Source organism: Excalfactoria chinensis, chromosome 17, assembly GCF_039878825.1.
Source record: "Excalfactoria chinensis isolate bCotChi1 chromosome 17, bCotChi1.hap2, whole genome shotgun sequence".
NCBI lineage: Eukaryota > Metazoa > Chordata > Aves > Galliformes > Phasianidae > Excalfactoria > Excalfactoria chinensis.
Genome location: NC_092841.1, coordinates 1,034,804 through 1,057,382, shown reverse-complemented (window position 1 = coordinate 1,057,382; position 22,579 = coordinate 1,034,804). Strand labels below are relative to the sequence as shown.

At 44.8% G+C, this 22,579-nt stretch overlaps 1 protein-coding gene across 1 annotated transcript in view; it reads right to left on the bottom strand.

Annotated features, from left to right (window-relative positions):
- Positions 1–22,579, bottom strand: part of DNAH9 (dynein axonemal heavy chain 9) — a 164,745-nt gene that overhangs the window by 27,939 nt on the left and 114,227 nt on the right. The window contains exons 59-62 of the mRNA XM_072351683.1: positions 20,891–21,013; positions 11,732–11,925; positions 7,478–7,626; positions 4,756–4,883 (exon numbers count right to left, since the gene is read on the bottom strand). Coding sequence (XP_072207784.1) covers positions 4,756–4,883; positions 7,478–7,626; positions 11,732–11,925; positions 20,891–21,013 — 594 coding nt within the window. The remainder of the gene's footprint in view (positions 1–4,755; positions 4,884–7,477; positions 7,627–11,731; positions 11,926–20,890; positions 21,014–22,579) is intronic.

Below are 22,579 nucleotides of genomic sequence, written 5' to 3'. Positions count from 1 at the left end.
CAGTCACAGCAGCACGTGCTGTGGTATTAACTGCCTACAAAATCAGAACAGCAGTGAAAAGAGGAAATACAACATATAACATCCATGCCAAGACCCCACCAGTAAACACCCCCTTCAGAACAGTAAGGGTTTTAGCACCACACCCAGTGGGGACACTGAGCTGAGCCTTCAGACAGCGGTCTCACCTTCCACTCCCAGTTCATACCTGTTGCTTTCATAGCAGGGATTTCTCCTATCCAAAGTTCTTTTTCCCTTTGCTATTAAGTCCTGAGCACAAGATTTTGCACTATTCTACTAAATTTCATCCCATTTCAACTACTGTAGTCCTACAGCCTGTTCCAGTTGCTCCATATCACATTTCAGTCTTCCTCTGTATGGACTACACTTCTTGTAATCAAGCATTAATGCAAAGCCATCAACACGCGGTCATTTCTTTGAGCCTATGCAATGTTTTAAGTGAGATTGGTCCCTTGACTGTTCTTCGGCAGTTATGTTAGCAATGTTCAGCTTCTACAGCATCCCTAATGAGTCCCTGTGTGGCACCTGCAGCCTTACTACAGCTCACATCTTCATTTCAGTGAAGCTCAGGGTTGGAAGGGACCTCTGGATTCATCTGGTCCAACCTCCCTGGCTCAGGGAGGGACACCAAATAACGTCAATAATCTTCATAGCGCAAACCATCCAGTAAACCTCATCCATCTTTACAAATTCCTATTACAATTGATGCTTCTACCTGTGTTTCTCATTTCGTCCTTCAAAGTTTGTTCTGAAACTCTGCATACCGTTTAGACTAATTAGCGTGCTCCAGTAATTTCTCTCTTTTTTGGAAGACATGCTAAATAAGCCGTTATTTTCTAGTCAGATGGCACACTCTGATTTGACAGATTCATCACAAAAGCTTGCAATGGACTCGCAGTTTCTTCTATCAGTGTTTTAATATTCAGAGGCATAGATTATCCAGCTCTCTGAGCCGAGCACATTATTCTCTTTGATCTGATTTTCCTCCTACTTTTAATAAATCTTGTTTTCCAGAAAAGTACATTTGCGTGGGTTTCCAACAGCCAGCCCTCAAGGACATCAAACCTGCCAACCCTGGGAGAGAGCCGTCACCAACACTCCCACAGCCAAACCACTCCAGACAGGGCCCGGAGGACAACAACAAGTGACCTGGGGAGATGCTGTTAGAGGAATCTTTGTGTGAACCTCCAGGAGGCAAAGAGCTTTCCATCCTCGGTCAGCTTTTGCCATTCCCTTCCATGTGATGCACCATGAGACACCGTGCCATGAGCTGGTATCCATCATCCAAATGTTTGCAATTAACTCCCATCTTTTAAAGTAAGAGAGAATGGGGTTTCTTCTTGGACAGAGCTAAAGGAGGAAGCATTTGGAAACTTTGAAAAGAAACCCAATTTCTGATCAAATATCCTGTGAGAGCATCCCAGCCTTGTGACACAACAGCTTTATTTCTCTTTATTTCTGGCACCAGAAAAGAGCCTCGAGAAAAGCATGACTTGGTGCAAAAATCTAAATGAATATGGAAAATTTAAGACTTTCTTCAGTTTTTCAGGTGTAGTTTCTTTGTTGTCCTGCCTCCAGCACAGACCCCTTCGCACCAGGCCCTATGACTGCTGCAAAAGGCATGGGACAGTCAACAGGGGAAGCTCAGTGCCATATGGAATGGAGGTGCACCCATCTCAGGTGAAAGAGTGAGACTGAAATTCTGTGCCTTTACCATGGCCTGAAGTATCTGTTTTAAACCCTTCCAAATCCATGATCCAGGAGACCCAGAGACTGAACCTGGTATTAAATGGATTTCAGAGGAGCACAGAGATCTTTCTTGATTCTGTAGTGCCAACAAATGATTCAGAAAAGAGCAGCTGCTGGGCCAGCACTGAGGTTCTTCTCTGTGGCTCTCACATAACATTTTCTCCTTTGGCAGCCTCACGTTTGCCACAAATAGGCTCCTACCCTGCAGCTGGAGCTTCTGTCTGTTTAGAGAATAATTCTTTCCATGGATTCCATTCCCTCATCAGTTGTGGGCCTGTGATGGTGAGGGGTTGGGCACAGTGGGGCTGACACTGCAAGGCAGTGCTGTGCTGGTGGCAGGGGCAGGAAGCGCTGCTGTCCTGGCCCTGACATGTGGGTACTTCTCTTTCCATGAGAATGAATGGACAGGTGCTCTCTGTTGTTCTGCCCTGTAAAATGATTCACTCATGAAAACCTCCATTCTCAGGGAAATACTTCCAGGTTCCCCAGAGAGTCACTTGCTGCTTTCCTTAATGTGTCTCCCATGATACTGGCTGCCATCCAGCAGGCATTGTTGGCCAGTCATTAAGCTCCGATGGAACTGGCCCCAGGTCAGCAGCCCTTCATGGCACAAGAACAGCGATCCCATGGCTGTAGTACAATAGGAAGATGCCAAATGTTTCAATATCCGGTAGCAACTGATTCCCATAAACACAACTGCCTGACTCTTCATTGCATGTAGTACTTGACTATCATTATTTCTCATTCCAATCAAGGACCAGTAATGAACTATACGTGTAGAAGCCATTTAGGTGATCCTATCAAGCATTTGTCTTGGAGAGCATTTATGTGGGTTGATACAAGCCAGCAAATTCCATGGTCACAAAGGGAGCTCTACTCCATGTTACCTGAAGAGTTGTTCAGTGGATGATGAAGTGCAGAAGTGAAGCTAACAGCTGCTTTCTCCCTGCTCAAAAGCAATCAGAATGCCTGGATGTAGCTGTCATATGGATGGCACACAATCTCCAAACAGTGAGTATGATTTACCCTGATTGCCACTTGAGATCTGCTCTGTCTTCTCTCTTACCATAATATCCAAAATGCTTGGGTATTTTTTACATATTGAGTTGTCTGTGTCATTCCAGGTGCTGTGCAAGTGAACTGCAGACACTCCTGAAGTGGTCTGCATGGCATCTGTCACCAGAAGCCCCGCAGGAAAGATCTAGTCAAACCAACTGCCATATGGCAAGCATTTGCAAGTATTTTCATGACCACCTGTGACTGAAATGACAAAAGCATCCTTTGTGGGACTGCCGCACACTGATTCCTGCTGTGATGAGTTTAGACACTGATTCACCATTATCTGGAGTAGTCAGCACTTCAGCCATGAAAAACTGTTCAGTCTTGCAAACAACTTTGTCCAGAGGATGAACTGATTTCAGATGCATTTCTGTTGACCATAAAAGAACAGCATATGAGCTGCTCAGGTTAGGGGACAGCCACATAGCACCTCTTGGAAAGACATGGGCACAATCTGGAGCTGTGCATCTCAGCTCCTCTGATGGGCAGCTAAGGTCCCATGCTCTGCTGTCCTTCCACATGTCTGACCAGGACCCCAAAAGCAGAACCTGGAGGGGAATAGCACCGCCAGCCTCAAGCACCTGCTGGATGTTCCCAAGTCTGTCCTGATGCAAACCACCCCCCGTCACCATCTGCTTACAGGCTCTGCCTGTATTGCTCATGAGGTCTATCACTGCAGTAACAGGAAGAAAGGGCTCTGACCTCTGCTCAGCATCAGTCTTGTCTACATTACTTTCTTCTAAATCAATCACAACAAAGAACTAGAATATTTATGTGCACAGTTTCATCAGTTCTGTGATGACAGCAGAGAAAATCCCAACAAGATACCCCCAACAAGACCCAGTGCTGGTATGTGGCAGCACGTCCTCACAGCCATTGCTGGGACCCCCAAGTTTCTGCCATGCATCAAAATCTGCCGGCAGCCATGAGCTCAACTCCCCTACGAGCCCCTGAGCAACCTGCCAGCTCTGCACCACTGCAGATCCCATGCAGCAATTGACCCCCATTATGGGAAAGAAAACTAAAAACTGCACTCTGCAATACTGAATGGAAGATATCTTATAAGATTGCTTTTTTTCTTTTTTCACAGCCTCAAAAGCAGATGCCAGCATTGCAGCTGCCTTTATTAAAAGCTTTTGACAAGCTCAGAATTGTCTACCTTGGAGGAAGCTTGCAGCAAGAGCATGAAGGAAGATCAAAATATCAATGGCATTTCATTTAAATCCAGAACGAAGCCCGTAGGCTCAGAGCAGGACACCAAGCATTGTCTGAGCCTAATCCTTACACAAACAATTCAGTGATAATAAATGTTTATAAAATCCACATCGAGGAAATCAGAGGGATTCCCAAGAACTGAGATGAGAGCTGCATATTAGCAAACCAAGGCACTCATAGAGTAAGTGACTCAAGAGAGCACTTGAAGACAGAGCTCCCCTCACACCTCATAAGACGTGGCATCGTTTTGCTGAGCTGTGATGAGAGCTGTAAGCATTTACCTGTTCTCTTCTGCTCCACTGATAGCCTCTGCCTTTCATATGGTGGAGCGTACCCCGTAACTCATTTAAATACACAGCAAGTTTGGAGTGCTGGAAAGTAAGCAACTCTAACAGCTCTCAAAAACATTGTTCCTTTGTTTATTTATAGAGCAAAGAGAAGCACAGGCAAATGTAGCACCATCTCCTTTGTCAGCTCTCCCTACAACTGCACATCCTGCAGAGGGCTCAAAGAGCAACAGAGCCAAGATGACAAAGACTGATAACTAGCAAAAGATAACAGCAAGAAACAAGCAGAAATCAGTGGTTTGAAAACACGGGTAATGCTTTGTCCCATCTCTCCTCAGACAGAACTGATAACATGCCTGTGTTAACTCAGTCAGCACCCAGACACCAGCAGAGCAACCCGTCTGCTTCCAGGGGTAGATGGCGGTACCTGTAGGATGACCCAGTGCCCCTCTGCTGCAGCCACATCCAGAGCTTGCTCAGCAACCACCTCCTGGCCTTGTCCCAGAGACACGTTGTGGAAATTCCTGTTGTTAAATGTGTAACCGAGCTTCTTCCCTAAAAGAAAAAGAAAAGAGCGGTGTTCAGTGCTGTCTGAATGCAACAGCTGTAGCCAGGCTGAGTTCAGCCTTATCAAAAACCTCACAGAAGAGCTATCACACTTCTCACAAGAGTTATCTTGTCTCTCTCCCTGCCAAAGCACTGAAAACAGCACTGGCTTCCTCCAAACTACTTTTAATTACAGAGTGAAATCAACACAAAGGTACATTATTACAAAGTGCCTCTTGTTTAAAGAACATTATTCCCCTGTAACCTTGTGTAAAAACATATTTTACAGCGGTAGGAAATTAAAATCATTTCCTGCTGATTAAATAAGCTTTGAACAAGATATTGTTCAGTGGGGAAACATGCCACGTGAATGTGTGCTCAAACCAGCAGAGAGGGCAGGAGCCCATTTGGTTGTGAGCAAGCAGCAGAAACTGAATGGGTGGCCAGGGCTTCCAGGCAAGTTTTAGAGTAAAACAAGGAAAAGATTTGTCTAGCAAGACTGATCTCTTGGTACCAGACTGGAAACAGATGGCAATACATAAAGCAAACATTCAATCCTTTCCAGTTGTTTACACTTTCCACTTAGCCTTTCTAGATAAAGAACCCTGGGACACAGTTTTGCCCATCTTTAAGAACTTCCAGTTTTCCTTCTCACTATCTCCAGCTGCCAACCAACTCAGAGCTGCTGATCTGCTCTGCACAGAACAACGCAGCCTTCAGGACCCATCCTCTCGAGGAGGGATAAAGCAAGCTCACAATAGGCAGCCGAGCCCACAGCCAGGTGATGCCAGCCTTCCTCCTGCAGGACGGGAGAGCAGGCAGTGGGGCAGGTAGCTGTCCTCAGCGGGGATACTGGGTGGAGAAAATACTGAATAATGAGTCTGAACAAACCCCAGCAAGGCAGGTTTAAGGGCAGTGCAGCTGCACCAAAGCAAGGGTTTCATTTTGCCAGATTTCTCTCACTTTTACTTGCTGTAACTTTTCTGGCTGACTAACCCAGGTGCTCAGCTACACACGAGTACATCTTTACCATCCTGATCAAATAGCTCACAGCTGGAATTCAGTGCTTCATCACACATAAAAGAAAGAGACAGTGAGGGACAGGAGCATCAATGTGCTACAGTGAGAAGCCAGGCACAAGGCAGGGCCTTTCCCACAGAATCCCTTTCAATTCACAGCAGTGAGACCTGACGCGGGGGCAGAAAGAGAATGAAACAGAGCTCAAAGCCTGGGAAGTGCCCTGTGCTGTGGCCCAATAGCTCTGCTACTCAAGCAGCACTTGAGTGGTGAGCTGCTGGAACAGCTGCCCAGACAGGCTGTGGATGCCCCGGCCATCCCTGGAGGTGTTCAAGGCCAGGCTGGATGGGCCCTGGGCTGTCTGGGCTGGTATTACATGTGGAGGTTGGAGGCCTTGCCTGCAGCATGAGGTTCAAGTCTGATGATCCCTGAGGTCCCTTCCAACCCAAGTCATTTTATGATTCTATGACTGCCTAGGTTAGGACTGACTTGAACATTATTTGGGATGACCCAACAGTGCACCACAATAAGGAAAAGAAACCTGCAGCTCAGGCAGGCAGTACTCAGCCACCACGCGCCTGCACGATGCCTTAGGTCAGTGTTGCTGGTTTCTCTGCTGGGACTGCCAGCCCTGCTGAGGTTTAGCCTGGAGACCTGCCTGCCAAAAACCAGCCAGCAGTTCTACTGTGCTAGCCTGATATGTAACTCATACAGTTTAGACAATACTGCAAACTGCTGGCAGCAGTGCTTGTGCAAGAGCAATGCTCTTGGAGATGTGGGTAGTGCATGGCTGGAGAGGGAGAAAAGCACCTGATGAGCACAACAGCAATGTGCACCAGCCCTGAGGCGGTACCCAAAGGCAACTGAGCCCTCTGCTCCAGAGGGATGGAGCTCTTCTGCTGTAATAGTGTCAAAATAAGCACCTCCAATGACTTGGTAGCAGTGAGGTCAGAAGTTGTCCCCGTTTCCAGATATCCAGGCTGAAAACAGAAATGCTTCCAGAGTGGAGCTGAGACCTGGAGCCAAATTCTGCACAGCTAAACAGCACAGCAATGGGCTGCAGCACTTGGTGCACCACGGCCCTGGCTGGCCTCTCAAATGCAAAACCTGCACTTGGGCTCTGAGGGCAGCTGTCAGCACATCAGAGCATCCACACCAAAAACGGCTCAGGAAGGATGGGATTAAAAACTGGACACTGTGCTGCTAACCAGCAGGATGCTACAGGGAGCTGCTGCTTATTTTTAGCTATCTGACAGTGTATTGGATACCTCTGACATAAATTATAGGTTGTGTACAAAACCAGCTCAGGAATCATTGCAGTGTGAACCACACCGGGAATCTCAGCATCGCAGGAAAGAGACAAGTTTGATTTAAACTTCAGATGAACATCCAAAAGCCTTGAAGAAGGAAAACAAAACCAAAAAGAACCCAATAAGAAACAAATCGCATCTTCTCACAATTATCTATTTTTACCAGATTACTCCATTATCTACAAACAGATGAGGAAAAAAAAACATCATGCCAAGATAAATAAGCAGAAGACACAAAGCAGTTTGGTGATACGTCTGCATCCATGACTCATTTACCTTGTTTCTCCACATCCTTCAGTGGGTCAACTCCTGGGGACAGGATAAAAAACATTGGGGTTGCAGGTCCCGATTCCTCAAAGGAAGCTGCAAAATCCAGGGGTCTCCCGGCCACATATTTACTGCCGAGCTTCTCTTCTACAAAATCTCTGCCAGAAAGAAAGGAGTTTTGCCAATTTACTACAGCTCAGGAAAGAAAGGATCCCATGCAAATAATCAGCTCACTCACTTTGCTTTTGCTGATTCAAATAAATGAGAAACTCAAATAAATGAGGATAAAATAACTTTAGGAATGGTCTGCAGCCCAGGCTCTGGGATCCACCCCTTGCTAGCAACTTCTGGCACTTCCTATAGGTGTAAGATGGCTTATGGCACAGAAATATCTGCGATGAACAACCAAGTGAGAAGGACAAATAGTGGGACATTGCTGCTGCAAGCTCTGGTTTGGTTCTGACACAGATAGGAGAGAAGAAATAGTTAAGCTGATGCATAGAAAACTGCAGCGTGCTTTGTAATCCAGTTTGAGAGGAAGCAACATTCCTTTAGATTTAGCACCAAAAGCCACAAAAAGTCCGGATGATTTAGAAAATTGCTTTGTTCTGGGAAGATAAAAGGGAAGAGCTCTAAGAATATCCTGTGCGTGTCGCTGGGTCTCTGCATGAGATTCACAAGGAAAAATACAACAGAGCGAACAGGAGCTGCCTGAAAAGGGAGCAGAGTATGGAGAACGGCCAGGCTGAATTTCCCTGGGGTGAGCTTACCAAAAATCACTGCCTTATACAAAGATGGCACAGCGAGCGTTGATTCAAAGGCAGGAGCATTACATTCAAAGCCCAGGAACGAGCAGTTGCTTTTCTAGCAGAGATGCATGACTCAGCCTTTTGAAAACCTCAGTACCAGGGGAACAAAAAACATCAACCAGTTTTCAACTTGGGGATAATACCAGAATAAGGCAGCCAAATTCTTTCTATAAGAGCTGAGAGCCTTCTTCAAGGACGAGTGAAAGGCAGCTGGAATAGAAATGCACAAGGGATTGAAAAAGGAAGACATTCCAATTTGTTTGGTGCCTTTTCAAAGTAGATTTTTCTGGCTTGGGTCAAAATGTGCTGAAGAGCTGATGGAGACAGTCAGTGTACGACATCTAAGAAGGTCCGTGAGGTACAAGGTCACAACACTCTACATGAAGTACTGCTCTGGAGATAAAGAAATACAATTAATGTGACCTGGAGACACCAAAATGGGTCACAGTGCAGGAAAGCAGAGCCTGCCCTCAGAGATGGGATGGAGGGGTGGCTGCACTTGGTGCTGCACAATATATTCATAGAGGCAGCCCACAGGATAAGCAGGAGGATTTGAATAATGGTGTCACTAAAAGGTATTCTCTTTAGATGTATTGAGTGGCTTGCAGCTTTTCTATGCTCTGTGTAGTCCCCCCATAGGTGAGGAGTCCATATATATTCCATAACTGACGCACAGTCTCTGCAAAGATCCCCAGGGATCTGCCATGAGGAGTGGCAAAAACTCTTACTTCCAAGCCACGTCAAGGCAAAGAACTCTACATAGGTGTAGGGAGGATGGTAACCACATCATTTTAGACTCCAAAGAGCTTTCAAGACCATCTGCATAATTCTGGTACATGCAACACTGGACACAAAGGGTCTTGCACCATTCTACACAGCACCTAGAGGTGAGGTCAGGATACCCGACGGCATCTAAAAAGCCCCTGGGCACTTTTGTTTCAGTTACTGAATTCCTCCTTGACTCTTTAAAGGCACTCAAACACTTGCTGAGCACCCATCTCAGAGAGGCAGGAAGGTTTAAGTGGCCTTAAACTGGACAAGGGTTGATTTAGATTAGATATTAGGAATAAATGCCTTGCTGTGAGGGTGGTGAGGCACTGGAAAAGTTTGCTCAGAGAGCCAGTGGATGCGCCCTCCCTGGAAGCACTGAAGGCCAGGCTGGATGGGGCTGTGAGCAATCTGGTCTAAAGGGAGGTGTCCCTGCCTATAGCAGGGAGTTGGAATTAGATGATCTTAAGGTCACTTCCAACCCAAACCATTAGATGATTCTATAGCTATGACAGTACAGTGAGTTCACTGACGATCAATTAGGTATTTAGCACAAGCAGATTCAACTGATACACAGAAAGAAGAGATCAGCAAGTTGAGAACTGCAGGACAACTTGCAGCATCCAGTGACGTTGCAGAAGAAACTATCAAAAAGTCAATTAAATTTGATCAGATGCAATCTGATCACTTCTGGCTGAACCAGGATTGCCAAGGCTGAAGTCCTTAGGGCAGGAGATGCAGCTCCCCAGTGCTCTGCTGGAAGAATCTTCACTCTTTCAACAGTCACAGACTCAGAATGGTTTTGAAGGCACACAGAAGAAAGGAGTACCAGAGACTGTTGCCCAACTGTGTCAGGGCTGTTAGGGATGCTACTACATCCAATGCAAAGGCATTTTCTTTCCATCAGAATACGAGGTTTTACTGACAGAAGGACAGACGAACAGATGTGGGTGCTTTTCAGAGAGGTGAATCTCTTAGGAACACCGATTTTCTTCTCTAATGGATCAACACCTGCTCTAGCCAGGCTGCTAGCTGAAGAAAGGTCTGAGGAGTAATGATACTTCCATGGAGGAAAAAGGAAACCAAAGGCATTTTGGCTAGCATTGTTACCACTAACAATTATCCATTTGGTTTGGGGATATGAGGTTTGTTTCCCTGAACAACCTGGGCAGTGTAATCTGGGGGGTGACAACCAGCCCACAGGGCAGGAGGAACTGGGTGGGCTTTAAGGACCCTTCCAACCCAAGCCATTCTATGGTTCTCTGATACAAAAGCTCCACCTAGAATGTTTGGGACTACAAGAATTTTAGACACAAGCATCTACTGAGTCTTAGAGAAGACACTGTAAGCCACTCCTATTTGAAAAGGTTTATGTTCTAACCTATTTCTAGGTAAGAAACACCAACAAAAACCACATTTAAATGTCCTCATGCAAACAGAAAAGCTTGATGTGCCCAAAGCCTAAAAAAATTCAGTCAAGTTTTTGAACTTGGATTCTCTTACTGTTTCACAAAAGAGAAGTGAGAAAGGAATGGAAATGTTACATTCCAGTTAGTTTTGAGCTATACAAGTACCACAATTTCAGCTGAAAGGAATGAAAAGGACTGAAAGGAAAGCTTAACTGAAACGGGCACTTAAAAGCTCGGAAAGACAAAAGCATGTTTTACTGAAACTAAATAGCAAAAAGAAGAGCAATTTTTTAAGCTGAGAGAACATATGGAGAGTCCAGCCCCAAAACAGTAACTAATGAAAAAGCAGGTAGTTTAGAATGGTGTAATGATGGTAAATTTCGTCAGGTAATTGAATAAAATACAGTAACATTGACCATAATGGTACTTCACTCAAAATCTTGTCCATGTTTTTCTGTGCATCTTAAAGCACACACAGAAGTGTAGTTCATGGGCTGATAATCACCCATGCCAGATGGTGGAGCAGTTTAAGCTATCTGAGAGGCAGTGGAATAGGAGGCATTGCAGAAATGGCAGATGATAGACTACTAGGACAAGGAATGTAAAAACAAGTCCTAATGGAGTCAAAGACCTTTAGTTTCTCCTGGAACACCCATATGAGCCATATTGCTTTTGCATAGCTTCATAAAATTTAGGCTTGCCAGGTTACCTTTTATACATAATTTACAGCTACAACTTTCAGAACTAGTATCACATAAATTTTGAATTTTGCAGTAAAAAAAATACCACAAAACAACAACAAAAAACCCACGCAAACTAAGCATCTCCATAAAACTTCCCTTTACTTCGGTACTTTATTCCTACACCTAAGGAAAATGGCCACAAGCAATACAGTAAACAATATTGACCTTAGTGAATTCTGGAAGTTGTTTTGATTGTAAAAAGGCTGCAGTGAATATGTAAGACCTCTATGACAATGCTTGTTTCTGACATGGTCTGTCTGCTCCTCACCTAGTGCTAGTAGTACTGCTTCCATCACCATTGGCCATGCTGGGGTTAGATTTCCTTAGGGAGGAAATCCCAACTAAATGAGAAGTGTTGGCAGAGATAACTCATTCAGCAACGAACCCTTTATAGAAAACCATTTTGTAAAACTTATAGTCTATAATAAATAAATCCAAACATATTCCTGAATTACTCCTGTTCTCCAGAAAACACAGACCCAAAGTTGTCTGGTAAGCAAGAGAATGGACCAAGATAGAGAGAAGTGCCCTCACCGAATAGCGTAGGTCATGCGGTCGGGCCGGATGGCTCTCATGATGCAGAGGCGCTGCAGAGCTGACTTGTTCTTCCATTCCTGGGGGAACTTCTCCTTTTCAGGACACTCAGATTCAACAAATTTCTTCCACCGTTTTGCAGAGCCCTCAATATCCCGATCCAGGTTTCTGAACTCCTCCATGGATGAGAGGGCCTGGGAAATTCAAGGAAGGTGTTCAGAACCATAGAATCGTTAAGGTTGGAAAGAGCTCTAAGATCATCCAGTCCAACCACTGACCCACCCCCACCATGCCCACTGACCCACGTCCCTCAGCACCACAACTCCATGTTCCCTGAACACCTCCAGGATGGTGACACCAGTCCCTGGGCAGCCTGTGCCAATGAATTACTACTCTTTCTAAAAACAAATTCTTCCTAATATTCAACCTGAATCTCCCCTGGTGCAACTTAAAGCCATTACCTTTAGTCTTACTGTAACAGAAGAACAAATCCTACATGCATTTGAACTGCTTTCCTAATTTTATTGCCCACTCACGTTTTGCTCTGTTGAAAAGGCCATAGCTGGAACCTGCGAGCCACAAGCAGAACCTCCCCAGGATCAGATCTTCTCTGCTTTCCCTTTCCCACCTCTGTTGTCAGCACATTGTCACATCAACAGGTACTAACCAGCATAGGTTATTTACAGTGCCACTTGAGGGTGCAATGAGCAGTTTCATATCTGAGGAAGGTACCTGCTCTGAGGGTTTTTGCCACCTGCATCTTCTGAACTGGCTGCCCCAGGAACATCAGATCTAACATCATGCAGCACCTAGCACAGCCTCCCAGTTATTCTCACCCACTTTACTGCAAGGATCTTCCCCTGCCAGTAAAGCCATGGCTGCATCCTCATCTCCTCTGCAGCACTGTGAGGTGGGAGTTTGGAAGAGACAACAGAGGATAATCTGGCATCATCTGCAATGCAGCCTTCCATAACCCAAAGAGAGATGAAATCTGCACTCCTCATTTCAAACCCAGATCCCAACCAACTTGGGCAGCAGGCACTTGCTACTATGAGCTATTCCAGAAGTGAGTGATTTGGATGGGTACTGGAATTGTCGAGCTCACCTCTGGCAGGAGAGCACACCGTTAGCAATCCTGTGAGCTGCAGGCCTGCAATGCCTCCTTGCTGCTGTGCAGCCAAAATCATAACTGATGGTAAAACCTGCTTTTGGGCTTCGGGCACTCGCACACTGAGAAACCACAGTGCTGAGAATCCACCATCCAGTCAAGGTGACCACAAATCTCTGCTAATACACTGCAAACCCCAGACAGCTGGGTGATGCCTTGGTGCTTACATCTTCTGTATACAAACTGCCATGACAGCGTCAGTTACAGAGCGATTTACTCGCCACACGAGGATTTGCTCATTGGTGCTGCAAGCCTATAGCAGAAACAGGTAGCTGTGGAACGTCCCAAAGAGATGTACAAATGAACAATGGAGGGAATAAATGATAAATGAAATGAAAATGTAGCTGGATGTTTGTTTTTTAATGTTCCTGCCACAGCAACTATGAGCAGTACACAGAAAAGGAGAGAATCCAGAATCTCTTTCATATGAGTTGTAGCAAAATGCATTGCACAGCTTGTAAAGCTCCTAAAATCCTCACTGACACAAACATCTCGAGCACATTTTGCATAATCTGAAGCTGCAAACAGTTGAACATGAAGAGGAAGAGATAAGTGGAGTATAAAAGACAGTGAATGAGCTGTTTTCTGTAGAAGCAAGGACATGCTCACAGAGGAGCAGAAGCTTCTTGATGGGCAGAGGTGTTCCACACTATTAATGCTCCAGCTCACATCCCATACAGCTCCTCTACAAAAAGAAAGTGCCGAGAAAGCGCCTTGAAAAATGTTGGTGTCACACCTTGTTGAGATCAACCGAAAAAATACACACTTACCAAAGGGCTTTGAAAGTCATGGAGATGTCCTGACAGCTGCTGAGATTGCTGTGGATTTTGGGGTTGCTGCAAATGAGGTGGAAGGCACTGGAGGCCAGTCTGTCCTGATGGAAGGAAAGCTACACTTTCCCTCTGGAAAAGCTTCCCATGAGAAACTTTGGTCTTTCTAACTGACTGAATTTATTCAGAAGCCACGCTCCAGCAAAAGGGCTCCTTATAACAAATGAGTCCATGTTTCCAGCAGCGAGAACAGCATCAGATGATGGAAAGAAAGAGGTCACAAAGCTGTTCCCAGTGAGTGCCACTGACACAGGTGAACACAACACCTGCAGCATCACAGAAGAATGGTTGGAGGAACCCCCAGGAGGTGGTCAGTCCAACCTATACTTTTCCTCACAGGTCAAGTGCTCTTAGACCACAGCCAGACCTACAGGAACACAGAGATGTTTTGATACATGCTCCTGCAATGCAATCAAGCCTTGCCCAAAGTCACAATTTCATTAATAGCTCTACGAAGAAGAGAATGGAGCACTTGCAATACCACTCAGCAGCTACAGGCTGGGCTGGCTCACCTCCATGCCCAAGGCATGCCAAGAACTGTGTGAAAAGCATCAGCAAGGCAGGGACCCAACAGATGCTGCCGCCATGTGTGGATTAGCACCAGTGTGGAGAAATTTCAGAGACAGAAGCCGCAGTTCTAACATCAGAACAACATCACAACTGAAAGCACTGTGCAGAACACGAGGGACTGACATCTGCAGGAACACAGCCTGCCCAGTGCCTTGTTCTGGCTGCAGTAAATACACGCGATGCACCTCTCCTGGCTGAACACAATACGGTGCCAAATGCTGAATTCAATAGACTCATCAGCACAAGTGCTTGTGTAAAATGGTTTTAAACTGTTGACTCTTGAAGGGACTTAAAGTAAAACTTGAGAACTTTGGCTACCGCTGCTTCGAGAAGTCTCTTGATGATGTTAACGAGAGACTCTGAAAAACTGCTTTCTTCTTACGAATTGACAGACATAATCAGAGATAATAGTTTCTCTCTCCCTGAACAACATGTTGCAGAATTAAGAGCTCTCTAATAGCGAGCGTAAAGTCTGTATTATATAAACTAACGCTGAAATTTTCATTAGTCAACAATTTAAATTGCATTTATTAGGACTGATGGTGTTAATAAGACACGTTACTATTTAAAAGCTGGAGCAGGGAAAGCTATCTCAATCAGTAATCCTTCTGTGAATATTAATTTCATTTCGATACCTCTGCTGTGGTATTATCCAAGAATCTTACACCTGTGATAATACAGCACAGTCTCCAAGCAGCAGGAGGAGAAGCAGGGGCATGCAATGGGACAGACCAACCTGTGCAGCGTGGCTATTTTTGCCAACGTAGCAGAGAATAAACCTGCCAACCGGAGTCGTCATGGAAATTGAGAGAGACAAAAAGCATTAACCAAAATAAAACATGAGCAAGAGGACCGGAGGGACTGCAGCTCCAGCCTTTGCAGCCCACACTGTGCCTGTCCCCGATGGCTGGAAGCAGGAGGGCCCGGGGTTTCTATCTCAAAGTAAGACTTTGCCAGCAAAACAGGGCTCTTTGCACATGTCAGGGCACGGATCATTGTTTTCTCAGAGAGTGATTTTTCATCCACTGAATCACAGACAATTTGCTTTATCACTTCAGTTTTCTTTGACAGTTTCTCATCTAAGTCAGAACCAACTTTAAATTGGAGCTGAACTGTCAGCAGTTCTGTGTATCTCACAAGCTCACAAATGCAAAGCACTCTTTCCCCCTACAGCTGTAGGGAATACAACATATATCAGCCATCATCTTGGAGAAGGAAACCCTGGTTACCACTGCAGAACAACTGCGGATGTGCTTACATGGTGACCTTAACACACAGCCCTTCTGAGAGTCAACCTGGGGCAGAAGCAAGAGGGAATTGCTGCAAAGAGCCCCAGGAAGGGGACGTGGCAGCACCCCAAGGTCCCAGTCAGATGGGCACGGTGAGGGGCACAATGAGCAATGATGTACTCAGCTCTTCTCCGCTTGCTGCCCCCAGGGCACAGACTGAGCCCCCAGGGGAAAGAATGGCTTCCAAGCTCTGGTGTCACTGCAGCCTCATGTGATTTATCTTCTGGTGCCAGATACACTGCAATGAGTTTTGTAAATTTATTACAGGAAACACACACTCTTATCACAAAAGGCAGCTCTTCTCAGGACACCATACGGTCAAACTGGTCCCAAGTTCAGATGTTCCTTCATAACACTTTACAGAGTCTAAATAAAAAAACAACATTATCCCGATTTCTTTTTTCTTGCACTGTCACTAGGGGATAACAGCATATGGCTTTGTGGCCCAGTCTGAGCTCCTGATCTGTCTTGCTTTAAGAAAGAGCCCTACTGTTAAAAAACACAAGGGTTAGAAGGAACATCGCATGGCTCTCAACCACAACTGGAGAACACTGGAAAGACACGTTCAATATTCCCCCAGTTTTAAGAGTCTGTGAGATGATTAAATCCTAATTATTAGCCACAGTTACAGTTACTAAGCACCATAAAATGTGCACAGCATCCTCAGATCTCTGCCTGTCCACAAGTGTGAACTCTGCAGAGTGGCTGCATGAGCATCAGACAATTGGAAATGGCCTCAGGTGTTAGCAAAACACCTTCTAAAGGTCTCACATTGTCTACCCACGCGGTAAGCTCTGCTTATGTCTGTTTATTGTATGTATTGTGTGGGTGGCTCACATCTCCCAAGGAAACTGGCACTCCTGGAGCTGGAAAAAGCTCCAGGGGAATGGCAAAGCCAAACCTGCATTAAGCTCACAGTGATAGATTGGGTCATTCGGGAAGGGGACACATAGGCAGATGAATTGTTCCATTTGAATACTACTGTTAACCAGGAGGATTCATGTAGAAAATGATGGATTATTTGCCATCTATCTCCAACTAGGTTTTGGTTTGTATTATTCATTCACCAAAGGTGTTATTTTCTCTTTAGCTGCACTGCCTGAATTATTCAACTCGCGAGGACACCTCTATTGAAGGTAAAAATAAAGACATGATGGTTTTGACAAACTTCAGTCACCCCTCAGCACAAAAATGTATTTCTGATCTTCCTCATTTCTTTCAGTAAAAGCTGACTGATGAGCTCACATCACTGCAACCCAACCCAGAAGTGGATGAATATGCAGAGCTCCATGGGGCACTTGGCCAGACCCAACAGAACTACTTCAGCAATGGAAGCCACCAACTGTCTATGCCAGTCCTTTACTGTCCTCCATCACAGATGATCCAGATGTCTGGTGTGAGTTTGTCCTGCAGAATTCTGAGATGTCTTTTGCTCTGTCTTCTACTGATTCCAACAACTGATGGCTCTTTCCCTTTCAGATGAGCCCTTTTGAAGACTGTCCCCTCAGCCTGTGGCACGGCAGGGAGCACTGAACGTGAAGGACACAGCCCAAGATATATCCAGAAAAACTCAATTTCCAATTTGCAATCAAACTGACAAAGTATGCCTTTAAATATTTGATGCAATCCCAATCTCTGCTGTATCTCAGATAAACATCAGACTATTATCCACCAGGGTAAAAAAAGTAAAGGAAACCAAAGGTAGAATGATCTCAAATACCATTTCTGTGAGACACTGTGAGCACCTCTCCAAAACATGAGGGCTACTGAGGACAGATTAATGCCCCTAGGAAACTTCTAGATGAGAGCAGATCGGAGTGTCGTAATCAATGCTTCCTATCAAAGATGCACTAAAAGGCTTAAGAACTGAGTTAGTGGAAGAGATTTAATTAAGACTCTGGCATAATAATAATTTTAAACGTGCATAGGAAGCTGTGAGCTGCAAGTCTTTTATATCCGACCAGCCTGATCAAAGGACCTTGCTTATGTGCAAAGACTATATATGCAGCAGATTGTATCGCAATGAATCTGCGACAAGAATGAAAAATCTCAGTGTCTGAGAAGTATATAAAGCAAAAGTTGGAAGAGTTTTCTATTATTTTGTCAAGGAGATCCAGTTTTCTTAAATACAAAACACATGATTTTGTATTTTGTCTTGTAAACCACACACAATCTCATCACCTGCACTCTGCAAAATCATAAACATGGGGTTAATATACTACTTTGTCTGCTGCTCTTCTCCTCCTTGAGAGCTGAATTCAGCATTTAGAGCTCATTATTCAACATCACATTTATTAAACAATGCTCTTTCAGTAGCGTTTTCATATCTACATAATGAAAATTCTTCCTCTTCAGAAAAAGATGAGGGAAATGATTGGGATGAAGAAGTAATCCGAGTTGGCCAGGTGTATCCTCGCTGTATATTAACTAGCTTCACTTATCCTATGGGACACATCTGCGTTTGGCAATGAAGAGGCGCTGCAGAAAATATCACAAAGGCAATCAGACTTGGGAAGTGTGTGCTTGTACAAAGGAGATTGAGAGCTGCCTGAGGGAATGGGCTGCTGAGGTGGGAGCCAGATGCACACGTGGTTAATCTGTGATCATGGTTCTGCAGGAAAACAAGGCTATGGGCATAGCCTTGTTGGATATTGTTCCCCAGGAAGGGAGCTGGAGCATGGGAGATTTCTGCAGCAGAGAACGCTGGGGGGCACAAGGAAATCTATTCACCAACCTTGAGTTAGCCTCAGTAGCCTGAGACCCACCCCAATCTTCTGAAAAGGGCTGGTTGGCACAAGATGCCATGAAAGAAAGGACCACAGAGACACACAGAGCATAATAATGCCGTTTGTACATCCATGCTTAGAGCAGAACCATGGCATGACCTGTCGGACTGTCCCAGCCCTCCAGACAACTGCAGAGCAGAGTAACATGCAGACTGGGTTGTAGACTGGGCTGAAGGGACCTCGGGGCAGCATTTCAGATATCTCACAGATCACACCTTCATCTTCAGGTTGCGCTGAGTGACTGTATGGTCTCCTCCTTGAAGATTTCCAAAAGCTGTCTGGACACAGCCCTGGGCACCCAGCCCTGGGTGCCCCTACTGGAGCACGGGTTGGACCAGGTGACCTCATAGAATCATATGACAGTTGGGTTAGAAGGAACATTAAAGACCATCTAGTTTCAACCTCCTTCCATGGGCAGGGTTGCCAACCACTAAATCAGGCTGCAGATGAGGTTGCCAAGGTCCTATTCATCCCAGCCTGGAACACCTCCAGGGATGGAGCATGAACAACTCTGGGCAGCCTGTGCCAGGGCCTCACCATCCTCTGAGTGAAAAGCTTCCCCCCAACATCTAACCTAAATCTCTTTTAGTTTAAAACTGTTCCTTCTTGTCCTATCACTGACAGAACGTGTAAAAAGTCTGTTTCCTTCCTGATAGTAAGCTCATTTTAAGCACTGAAAGGTCACAATAAGGTCTCCAGAGGTCCTTTCCTACCTCATCAATTACCAGTTTCTGTGACCTTATGGCTCTGGAGATCATCAAGCAAAGGAAGGAAGAAGAAATGAGGACAAAGCTACAAAGGACCAATTCTACACTGATCCTGTTTCAAGTTCCATCTTGCAACAGAAATACTGAAGTGACCTCTTGCACGTATGTGCTTGTGGCCTGTCGTCCTATGCAGTTCAAGCAATAGCATCATTGTACCTTTGTGGTTTAAGGTATGGCCATACGCTTATTGGTGAAGGTGACCAACAGTCACACACACAGACAAGCTTGCAAGTACTGAAGAAATCAGAAGTACCAACAGAAATAACAACTTTCAAGTTAAGTACTGGGAGCACAGCAGTTGATGGAAGCACAATATGCTGTAACAAGGGAAATTGAAAAAAAGACATAAAACCTGATCAGGAGCATAAAAATACTTCCAGCTTCTCGAGAGATCACTATTAAATACCCACAACAGACAAGCCTTACATCTGAAATGACCACTGCTATTGAACACTGGGGCCAGGGACTCAGCAAAAGGTACTGCTTTCACTAAACAGCATAATTTTCTCCCTGTTCTGCTCTTAACTACCCCTCCCATGTCGCAGAGGCTGTATTTGTGCTGAAGCTAACATCTGCATCCTCTGCTAAGCTCTCCCCTCACTCCAAAGCTAACAAATCTGCCTCAGTAGGGGCTCACAGGAGTTACCTCCTCCCATATGGGCACACTGATGGACAGAATCAAGTTGAGCTCAGAGAAGCTTTTTCTCAGCCTGCACTTGGTTTGAATTCAGTTCCCATCCCAGGCTTAAAGAAGCACGAGGAAGCCTGCAACCTACCTACTTTTTTTCAAGTATTTCAGCAGATCTACTAAAGGATAACACCTTTTTCCCCCACAAACTGTGCCCTTCTCAGCAAGCACATGGGTTTCTTCATCCAGCAGTAAATACTGAGCCTCCCTGGCACAAGTGTTACAACAAAAAGCTCTGGGAAACTTTCTGCTGAACTGAAAAGAAATTGGAGGACAGAATCATAGATGTGTATCAGATGTGCCAGTACCAGGAGCTGAGACAGCTGCACAACTGCAGAGCACTATTAGCCTGTAGGTATTATTAACCAAACAACAATATGAAGTAATCAGCCATGCCATACAAGGCTGTTTGTGTGCCCACAGACCTCAACACTTCATGAGGTTTGCTCTGAAGTTAACGTGCCCAAAATGGGTGGCATGGACCGAGATGTTAATATCGATATCGATTTCTTTTGGCCTGAAACCCCTGGCAAACGCAATGCATTGTGCAGCAGCATTTTCAGTGTTCCACTGAAAATTTATACAGAATGCTCCATTCCACTTCAAATTTGAAATGCCAATCTGAAAGGTACTTTGCTCAAGCTTTGTTGAAGAAACAATTCATTACAGCACTTAATCTTTCTGATAAAAGGAGATTTTAGCTTGCTAATAAGCTCTATAGAAGCCATGACTAATTAACCTAATTATAGCAGCCTGTGACAAAATGTGATCGTACTAAAACTATGCCTCAAGTAACCAGAGTTGCCAAAAACTCCAAGGCTAATAAGCCAACACACATTAATAGAACATAAACACTAATAAAGTTGACACCCGTTGTAATATTTATAGTAGAATCAATACTACAAAGGATCACCACAAAAGACAATCTGAAGCATATTGAGTAATAAAGCATTAGTTATCTGGTACTATATCTAGTACTATAAGGACTGGACTGACATGCTTGAAGGCCCTCAGAGGAGATAAGGGATGCAGATTTCACACATTTCAAGTGAAGCACAAACCTTGATTCCACCCCAGGAGTGATTAGACAGGAACTCCACAGGGCTTGTGACTCTGGGCTGTGCTGGGTATCTGAGCAGGAAATCCAGTTCTACTGCATTGATTTCTTTACTCATCAGAAGTATCTGTAATTTCAAACAAGCAAGACATCCTTGAGCAGTCAGGATACAGAGCAGCAATACGCTATATCAGATTAATTATTCAATGTACGTAGCTATCAAATGTGCAGAGAAAAACTAGTCCAGAGCTGGAGGGCTGTGATGAAACATACCCTGCCAGTGCTTTGTGTCTCCCCAAGAGAGGACTCAGAATAAGTTTGGAGAGATAACATAAAATGGTCAAAATTTGGTAAAACTGTGGGAAAAGCTGTGGTTTATATTTATACTGCTGGCAGAGACATAGGCAGGAGGATGTGCTGCAGTCCCTGGGCTTGATACCTGCAGCTAAAGAACACACAACTTTCTTGCAAGGAACTTGAGCGTGCACCCCTAGGGCACACCACCAAGATCTTGTCCCTCTCTCACAATCTTGTTCTATTCAAAGTAATTGCAGATGTACTGAAGGCATTAACAAAAGCCTCACAGCTCATGCACTGGGAGAATGAGCAGGTCCTTTAGGTTCCCAGCAGTGGTGTGCTGGAGAGCACCCAGCCGTTCTGCTGCCATCAGTGTGTTTACCACCAATGATGGCTTTGGGGAACACGTGGAGCAAGACCATTAGAGCAGTGCCCAGGACCATACAGGAAAGCTCCGGATGCTCAGGAGCCCAGTTGGAATCACTGCACTGAGCACAGCCAGACTGCCTGTATCTCTGAGACAAAGTCTGAACATTCTGAACATGATTTCTGGAAGGAAAAGGAGCAATGCTGGAATGGTGAGTTTCTCGTTTCCTTGCCACAGATCCTAGACTGCATCTCATTATTGCCTACTGGGCAATGGCTTCTGAAGCATACCTGGCATCTCCTCCGCTGATGACAGTAATAAGCTACTCAGTTCAAGAGCCAACTGCTTTTTTTTACATGGGAGAATCCTGCAACGCATCATCTAAATCCCTCCACACACTGAAACGGTGGATGCTGGTTTTCCTGATGCCTTGAAGTGACACCTTAACTATCTACCCTGTTCAATGCAGGGGAGTTGGACTAGATTACCTTAAAAGTCCCTTCCAATTCAAACAATCCTATGACTCTGTGATAGAGTTGCAAGTGCAATGGGTGCAACTTCAGACAGATATATACATGAAAATGTAGATCTCTTCTGGGTCAAAATTAAGCCTGACTTTGCAAAATTTGCATTGACTTTTTACAGATGGACATTAACTAAATAAATAGTTAAAGTTCATTCATATAGATGTGTATTTGCTTTTCCTTTTACACTTCATATTTTGCTATGTAGAATTAAAAGAAGTCATGGCAATCACTGGATTAAGGCTAACTAGACCTGCACACTGTTTGGGCAGCTCAAATTTGGTTCACACCTGCATTCTACATTGCAGGGCACTTATGTAGTCATAATCTGCACAAGTTCAATAACCACTTTATAACATAATGCCAAGCACAATTGAGTGACTGAGTTTGATTCCAGTACAGAGATATAGAAACATCTCCTTGCTCACATGGTAGCATAAAAATTATAGCAGGATACTAGACAGAGCAACTTCTGGACACAACCAATCAGCCTTGAAGACTTGCT